Source organism: Pogona vitticeps, chromosome 7 (assembly GCF_051106095.1).
Source record: "Pogona vitticeps strain Pit_001003342236 chromosome 7, PviZW2.1, whole genome shotgun sequence".
Taxonomy (NCBI): domain Eukaryota; kingdom Metazoa; phylum Chordata; class Lepidosauria; order Squamata; family Agamidae; genus Pogona; species Pogona vitticeps.
In genome coordinates this window covers 14623870-14632879 of record NC_135789.1, presented here as the reverse complement: position 1 = coordinate 14632879, position 9010 = coordinate 14623870, and the positions used below count along the sequence as shown (strand labels likewise).

Here is a 9010-nt window from a genome sequence, read left to right as displayed (position 1 = left end):
AGAGCATCAGGTTGTCCTCCCGGCTCAGCGAAGCTAAGCCCAGACGCCTGCAGTCTGGGAAAGGAGCAAAAGGGAGGCGGGCAGTTCTAGGCAACCGGGAACCTCGGACGGTGTTGCACGGCAGCTCCCATCATCCCCAGTCGGCCTCCCCACCGACAGGGATGGCTCAGAGCTACAGCCGGATGGGGGGGGGAATCTGGTGGCCAAAGCAGCCTCCTCCGTGCAACCAGGCCCCCTCGGCCCCTGCCCACCAGGAGAGACACCTGTACATGCACAGCCCCGGGGGGGGTCCCAGAAAATGCCTCACAGCCCCCCCTTTGCTGGCGAGCGACGATGGGAGCTGTAGTCCAGCCAAATGATGGGAGAGCCAGGCGATGGGGCCAACAGGCAGGCCGCTGGTTTCCTGCCCATGTGCACATAGTGGCTATGTGGGTCCCAGTCATTTGGGGAGGGGGCTTGCTTCTTGGCCCCCTCCGCGCCGTCCCAGCAAGCGGAGTCAGTCCGAAGCCCTCAAGCGAAACTCTAAAAAGGTCCCCTCCTGTTATGGACAGCTCTCGCTCGCTCCCCTCCCAGCCTCCAGGGGCGCATATAGCAAAACCAGGCGGGAGTCTCGCTTGGGGGGGCAGCACCCCACAGGAGCTGGGATGCCTTTGCCATGGCTGGCGGGGAGAACCAGGGCCCCAAAATACGGTGGCATGCCTGGAAAGAAGGGCGGGAGTGGAGAGACCATGGAGGCTCAAGGCGTTGGCGTGGAAAGCACAACAAGGACCCAAAGCATACCCACGGGGTGTGTGGGTGTGGGAGTTGCCCAGGAATCTGGTCCCCCCCGTGCGACCAATTTAGCCCCTGCCCCAGTGCCCATACATTTCTTGAATCTTCTCTAAACTGACTCAGATGATTCCAGAACGTAAGGCCTTCAACAACTGACTGTGCAATGCAGTAGCGACATAAAGAGGAACGCCCATGGACTGGAAGGTGGTGTCAAGCTTGGTGTCCACATCAAGGGATCTGAGGGAACTACTTTGTTTTGACGTGGTGAGAACTCACCTGGTGTTCTGTGTCCCCTTTTGGACACCCTTGATCAATGGATCCCAACCTTGGGTCCTCAGGTGTTCTTGGACTACAAGTCCCAGAATCCTTCACTGCTTGCGGCATTGGTCAGGATTTTCGGGAGCTGCAGCCCAAGAACATCTGGGGACCCAAGGCTGGGAACCACTGTCTTAGATTCAGCTGGATGTAGACCAGAAAACCAAGCCTGGGGTCCTTTTGAGGAGAAAGGCAGGGTAAAAATATTTTAAATAAGCACATGAAAGAGGGTGCAGAGGGAGCTGAGTAGGGGATTGAGAAAAGATAGGAAGTACCCCAGAGGTGGCCTAACCAGTGCCGAACAGAGGGAAGCTAGTACCTCGTGGGATTTTGGGGGATTTCTTATGTGTGTGCAGGTGGGTCTGGTCTCTGGGTGTCTGTGTGAATTTCGCTGTATGGGTATACTATGTATATACTTACAATGAAAATAAATTTATTTGATTTGATTTGATTTGCAGACTAGACATCTATCAATGCACTCTAAAACAACATAGGTCTTTTTTGCAGCCACCTATTCAAAAGTCCTAGCCTTAAGTCAGATCCTGGCTCCTACAGCAGTAGAGCCCCCTGAAACCCATGGGTCTTACATTGGCAGAGTGGAGGGCCAAATCCTATTTATTCCAACAGGGCCCACATTCATTGGAATCGGAAGCCCTTCTCCTTGATGCCTGGCAGGCGAAAATGCAATGGTAGCCACTGCCCTCTGTATATTCGAGGGACCCATCGCGATGGAAAAATGTGTGCCGGTTCGAGTGCGCGCCTGCACAGGGTGACACGGAAGAAAAGCAGGACGGATCATTCCAAACGGATGGGGTGTTTTTTGTAAAAGGATGCTATCGACGCATACAATCGTATATCCTTCCTCCAGACGCTTCCTGGGCCGGATGCTTTCGGTGACTGCGCTTGCACATCTCTCTGTCTCTCTCATTAAAAAAAAAAAAAATTAACAGCTCTGGATAGCTCCCACCCACACATCCCCTCACTCCTCCGCCTGCCCGCCCTGGTACACAAAAGCCAAGCAATTAAACGGTCTTAAGTGGGTTTAAGCTTTAGACCGCTTGCAGCCAGCAGCAGCAGCAGCAGCAGCAGCAAAAAAAATAAAATAGAAAGCATCAAGAGCAGAGCCACTGTGCATGGAAGCCATGCGAGACTAGAGGGATAGAGACTTAGCGAAGCATCCTTTTATTCCAAGGGAGGGGGAAGAGAAAGGGGGGGAGAACAAGGTGTGTGTTGAGTGACGGGGGGGGGGGGAGAGAAGAAGAAAGCAGCGTTTTCTGATGAAGGCACATGCAGCAGCCGGAGCCCAGTGCTGACAGATCCGCGGAAGAGCCAAGAACAAGGGATGCATCTCTCTCAGACTGCAACAGAAACCTCTGATTAAAGGCAGTAACCGTGGGGGGAAAAGGCACACGGATGCAGTAGGTATGGGTACAGACAGGGATCATGGTGCGGCTGGGGGTGGCGGTGGTGGTGGGGCCCTTATGTTATGCCGGCACGGCTGGGAGGGAAAGCGGCAGGATTAGACGCGGCCGAGGTGTGGGCCCAGGATTTCGGGATACCTGGGTGGGGAATGGGGAAGGATTCCAGCAGGCACGGATGGTGGGGGAAAGGGTCAGGGATTCCCAGCAAAACCCACAGAAGCCGGAGGCTTGGGGGGAACATGAGCACCGAGAGGGAAGAAGACCTCACAGCTGTCTTCTCGCCGGAGGGAGCGCTAAGGCTTCACAGCTCTCGGTGCAATCGGAAGCCGGCATCTTGGTTTTCATGCGGCAAGACAGAGAAAGAATGTGCACGCCTGGTGCCTCCGGCATGGGGGTGGTTTTTAAAGAAATCTTGGTGTGCTGTGAGGCTGTGCTTCTGCAGCTAGGAGGTGGCACTCATGGTCGAGCATTCGGGTAGCATCTTCCTACCACCGATGAGCCACACGCCCCACGGCCATCGAGCCCACCGCTTCACCTAGGAGGGCAGAGAGACCGTGGGTCACCCTTGGGGTGCCCAGGAGGCGTTTGTTGCTGCCTCCGGTGGAGATGCAAGGGGGTCGATCCTGTGGCTGTGGAGCTCAGGCCCTTCCCTTTCAAAAGACAAAAGCAGGGTTCCAGTCCTCAAGGTTCAGAATCAGGGGCTGCTTTGAGGCGCGCCAGAAGGTGCTTTTCCATCCAATCAAGTCCTTTGGCAGTTGAGGGCCCAGGATTGTCTACAATTTAGGGCAGCCGCCAGGTTGGAAAAACCCCATTTCTCTTAAGATTGTTGGGGGCCAAACCCTGAGATCCTTCCAATGTCAAATAAGCAGAAAACCTTTCTGACGTGGGAGCTTTTTTTTTTAGCCATAAAGGCAAAATAGTAGGTAGGGGAAGAAATCAACTGCTCAACTCTACAAGGTGTCGGAAGGCCGGCGTGAATGCCCATTGGCAGCGTCAAGTTTCAACCCTTTAACGTCTGTGGGTTTTTCTTCCGACATCGATGGCTCCCTTTTTCTCCTACAGACCGACCCCAACGGCGACATAAGCTTCCTGCCGGTCCCTTCCACGCAACGCTATGGGTACCACGGAAGCCACCCTGCGGATGGAGAATGTGGACGTGAAGGAGGAATGGCAGGATGAAGACTTCCCCAGGTGGGTCCCGATCTCCAGGGGGGATGGGAGAAGCACATGAGGAGGATTCTGGGGGTTGTAGTCCACCTAAGCTTTCCCCCATACCGCAAATCCTATAATGTAAAAGTACTACCCTAATGAAGATCTTGTGGGGGGCGGGAAAGAAAGCATATTGCATCTCATTCCATCTTAATGGCTGGGTAAGGTGGCTTTTGAGCTGGGTCCCCTGACATGGGAAGGAGGGACTCGACCCCACTGTGTGTGTGTGTGTTTAGCATGTTCTTAAAAATACTGCAAGTCCCTGGTCCTCATGGTTGTGCATGCAGGGTTGATTCGAAACAGGGCCATGGGAAGTCCCCTAGACTCTTGGCTGGGCTTCTGGACCCTCTTGCTCCACCAGGCCTAACCGAAATGAAGTTCCTATCTACCTGGAGAGGATGCTTTGGAGGAAACAGGGGTCCCATTCAGCCTGGAACCGAGGAGTGGTGGGGGAGTGAAAGACAAGAGCTGAGTCTTCTCTGCAGATGTGGCTTTCATAGACTCCTCGGCTCACGATCCGGCAGAGAGGAAGACGTGCCAGGCTTTTTCCTCGGACGCGTCCGTCTGCTCTGGCGCCCCTTCGCTCCAGCAGCTGGGCTGAGACAGGGACTCCCATTGTCTTAGGGACACAGAAGCAGCCTTGTGGGACCTCTCTGTCGGGAAGTCTCCTGCGGGGGCTGAGAATGGAGTCCTTCGTACCGGCCGGGCCCACGTTTGGGCACGAGCTGGCAACAGCCTCTGACGCAGCTCCCGAACCCCCCCCCCAAAAAAGCACCTGCCAGGTTTCCATTCTGCTCTCTGAAAATATCTATGCTGCTTTTCCATCCTGAAAACTCATGATCAACAAATGCCTCCTTCTTCGAAACCGCAGGCAATGGCAGAGAAAAATAACCAGCCCTGGAAAACATGAATGAAAGCAGGAAAAAAAACCAACCGAAAAAAAACCCCATGTTTATCCCAGTAATAGAGAGCATCTGCTTTATTTTCTCAGCCGCTTTTGGAAAAGATTTGTCCTCGGGCACTATGAGTCCCTCGAGCCATGGTTTCTCTGTGCCTCAGTGTTCCCAAGCTGTAAAATGGGTCTCACGGTTTGATTTCTTTTTCCTTCGCACTTATGCGGGGGTCGCCTCTCTGCGTTGCCCCCACGGAGGTACTCCATCTTCGTGCAGCTAATGGTTGCTTTTTCACATTTAGCCTTTTTTTCTGTCGCCTCCGGGTGGGAGGCGAGAGGCTTCCACACCTAAGCTGGCTAGCTTTCTACCTGCAATGCCATTTCATGGGATTCCCCTCTCTGCAATCAGACCTGGAAAAATTAAAGTCTCCTCTGCAATTAGTAGGTCGGATCCAGAACGGAGAAGCGGGTCGTGTTTATAGTCAATTACGAGCCCCGGTTTTCAGGCACGGCATCTCAAGAAGCATTGTGTACAACCGTTTGCAGGCGCCCCTTCCTGAAGAAGACCAGCGGACCTCCAAAATCTGAACCGCGAACCTGGCTCCCTGGGGCCTGTTGCTTCAGGATCAAGACCGAACCCATCTGCTTGAAATTATGATTCCTTTGAGGAAATAAACTGTGATTAAATTGGCAGACTGCCTCTGGGGTTGAGATGTTATGTAAGCGCACAGAAGGGCTCTCTCTGTCTCTCTCTCTCTCTCTTTTTAAAGCGCACCATTCCTTTTAAAATGAAGCAAAAAAACCAAATGTGTTGTGCAAATTTCTCCAAAATAGAGAGTACAGCATATATTAATCTCTCCAAATTTCTGGCACAGAGGGGGAGAGAGCGAGAGAGCAGGGTATTATTTCTTTATTTATTGTCCTTCTGCAAAACAAAGAAAGAGATTAAATCCCCCCCTCCAAAACCCAGGAAATATTGCATTTCTGCCCTTCGCCCAGCTGCAGAGAGAGGCGAGGGAAGCTGTTAAAAGCTAAGAATATATAAGAATATATATATATACGGGGAGAAAGGTTAAGTCTCTGGCTCACTAGGGACCCATCGCAGCCGCTTCTGATGCTCGTCCCCAGAGCCAGGCAGAGATGCTCATAGGCTGGGATGCAGGGAGCATGCTCAGTTGCACTCTCCCTCTTCTGCAAGAGGAACCAAGCGGATAGGGTAGAGCTGAAAGCCATCATATGATCGGGAGATTATAGTCTCCAAAATGGTGCCACATGATCTGCTGGATTGATTCAGAAAAAAAACAAAACTCCAGGGGGGAAAAGGGGGGAGGAAATTTAAAAAAAAAGGAACTGAAGAAGGAGAAGAGGAATGTGCTGTGATTTTTTTCTGTGCCTGTAAATGAAACTTCCCAGGAAGGAACTAATGAAGGTTTGAACCCAGAAAAGGATTATTAGAGGGGTCGATGCTTGAAACCTTCCTCTCTCTTTATTAAATTTCTAGAAGGTAAGGAAAAGGACCCTTTTTTTCTCCGAGTTATTCTCCCTTTTTAAAATATCCACTTTGCACTGTAAAATGCTGACCGTTGCGGCTAAATCCACACCTAATTAGGATGCATTTCTTCATCATCCCATCCTAGGTGGGATTTGGCTGCTAAAAATTTAGAGGTCACGCCACCCGCTATCCCCAAAACATCTTTGAATGAACCAAGTGTGTTTCATAATAGACAACCACAGAAGGGGAGAAGAGTATTATCCTCTAATCCAGGGAATTATTTTACGGCAGCTGCTTTTTTATTTCTGCGATGCCCAGACAGGAAGAGATGCTGGACGTCAGCCGCCGTAACCTATAGATTTTTATGCAGGCTGGGGGGTTTGACCCCTTTGGAGTTTGGTTTGATGACTGTACTTGGCTTCAGCAAATGTTTTTGAAGAAATTGCTCCAGAGGAGAAAGACTAGACACGTTTCGACTGGGCTTTTCTTGAATGCAATGATAAATAAAGTTTATCAGCATTGGTGGGGGGAGGGAAGGAACGCTATAGGGCTCATACAACCTGATAACATATGAATTCTGTTTTTAAAAGAAAGGACTGGGAAGGATTTATTGGAAAGGATGTGTAAATTTCTCTCTCTCTCTCTCCAATCTCTAGGCCTCTCCCAGAAGAAGCTGGAATGGATGCTTTAGGAAGCCGAAATGACGCCATGGGTGAGTAATATACAAAGGCATGCATTTTTTAAAGCGATACATGGTGCTTTACTCCTGCATGTGTCTTATTTATTTATATATATTTATACCGGGGAGGGTGCAGCTGCTTGCCAAAATTTGTACATAAAACAGTGCTTCTCCCGTTCAGCATCTGGAGCAGTGAGTGGCACAACTCAGGAGCCATCCACCAGAAATGTATTTATTTATTCCATTTTTATACTGCCCGATTAGTGCAAAGCAGGGGCAGTTAACAAACAAACTAACTAAATAAGATTTGTATTGCAAATATGAAGAAAGACTGAAAGAAGACGGAGGGGAGATAGGGTAAAACTTTTCAAAGACCTGGAAGGTCATCCTACAGAAGGGGACAGGATCTATTCTCCCAACGTGCAGGACACGTCAGAATAGGATCAAGTGACAGGACGCCAGATTTTGACTGAATATCAGGAAAAACTTCTTAATGGTTAGAGCAGTATGATAACAGGACCCATGACCTCAGGAGGCGATGAGTACTCCAATGATGGAGGCATTAAAGGGACCACTCTCTCTTCAATATGCTTGTATTTGGATTCCGGCCTTGAGCCAGGGTTGGACTTGATGGCCTTAGAGGCCCCCTTTCCAATTCATTTATTCCCCGATTCTGTGATAAAAGGAAAAAAACAGGCAAAAAGATAAAAGACCAAACGAGTCCACGCCACCGCATAAAACCGACAATAAATGCTCTGTGAAAGTTTCCCATGCGAACCTTTTCTGAAATGACTTGGGTTCCCCCCCCCCGCTTTCTCTCCTTCTCTCCCACAACCCAAAAAACCCACAGCTCCTCCAAACACGTTAAATTTCAGCAACGGGGCCCATCACAAGCGGAAGACGCTGGTAGCCCCCGAAATCAACATCTCCTTGGATCAGAGCGAGGGTTCGCTCCTCTCCGATGATTTCCTGGACACTCCGGACGATCTGGACATCAATGTGGACGACATAGAGACGCCGGATGAAACGGATTCCCTTGAGTTTCTGGGCAACGGCAACGATCTGGAGTGGGAAGGTAACTAAAGGAAGGGAGAATAACCCTCCCCGGGGGACCTCTTTTGACCTAAGGACCAAATTCTGTTTCGGAGACGTTCCCAGGCCCTTCTTGCTAGTATCTCAGACTACTTTGGTGATGCCAGACATTCATGTTCTCCTAATTCTTAGACGACACCCCTGTGGCCACCGCCAAAAACATGCCCGGAGACAGTGCTGACTTATTCGGAGATGGAGCCACGGAAGACGGGAGCGCCACCAACGGCCGCCTGTGGAGGACAGTCATCATCGGGGAACAGGAGCACCGGATCGACCTCCAGATGATCAAGCCGTACATGAAAGTGGTGACGCACGGAGGTTGGAGAACAAGGGGGGGGGAGATTAGGTTATCCTTAGCCACCAAGCAGGAGTTGTGTATGTTGATGCTGAGCGGGGGCTGCCTCTTATTTTAGGGCAAAGCAAGAAGGATAGCAAGGACTCGAAAGCAGGAAGGAAGAAGAGCTAGGAATAGCAATCTACATCTCAATAAGCAGATAGCTAGAAATGCCGGAAGGAAAGCAAGCAAATAAACCAACAAAAATATCTCGGCATCTCCATAATGTTCAGTGGCTAATTCTACCTTCCAGCTGACACCGTGTCTCTTTTTTCTCTCTCAGGTTATTACGGGGAAGGGCTCAATGCCATCATTGTGTTTGCTGCTTGCTATCTACCTGACAGCAGCTTGCCCGACTACCACTACATCATGGAGAACCTCTTCCTGTGAGTAACATTTCCCATCCTCCATGGAGAAAGCTCTGTTTGCCTCATCCGGTCAGAGAGTCCACCTCATGCCGTCTGCAGAATCCATGCCAAGAAGGGACCATTTCTTATTGTCGTTGGGCTTTCCAAAAGCATCTCCTTGTCCTCAGGATTGTAAGAACCCAGATTTAGAGGGTGTGAGAGGATGTAAAGGATGTGGGCAAATCAGAATTTGTCTCCTCCCCAGGCAGAAGCAAACCAATTAGAGATGTGGACAAATGTGTTAATTGTGCTTCATTTGCACAGTTATACCAGTTCACAGGGTTTTTGCTCGTTTTTGTTAGGTGCTGAATATACACAGCTTGGGTTGCATGAGGTGTTAAAACAAAGTTAATGTGGGTTCTTTCCTTATGATCTAGCATTATTTGGTGGTAAGAAGG

At 50.3% G+C, this 9010-nt stretch overlaps 1 protein-coding gene across 9 annotated transcripts in view; it reads left to right on the top strand.

Annotated features, from left to right (window-relative positions):
- Positions 1-9010, top strand: part of LOC110072486 (ATCAY kinesin light chain interacting caytaxin) — a 39535-nt gene that overhangs the window by 22970 nt on the left and 7555 nt on the right. For 3 of the 9 annotated variants that reach the window (XM_078379509.1, XM_078379506.1, XM_078379507.1), the window contains exons 2-6: positions 3570-3698; positions 6757-6812; positions 7630-7854; positions 8004-8189; positions 8489-8591. In XM_078379509.1, the coding sequence (XP_078235635.1) occupies positions 3622-3698; positions 6757-6812; positions 7630-7854; positions 8004-8189; positions 8489-8591 (647 nt within the window). In that variant the 5' untranslated portion in view covers positions 3570-3621. Of the gene's footprint in view, positions 1-834; positions 2509-3569; positions 3699-4249; positions 6113-6756; positions 6813-7629; positions 7855-8003; positions 8190-8488; positions 8592-9010 lie in introns of those variants that run through there. The other 6 variants (XM_078379508.1, XM_072978013.2, XM_072978016.2 and 3 more) reach the window with 4 other exon arrangements.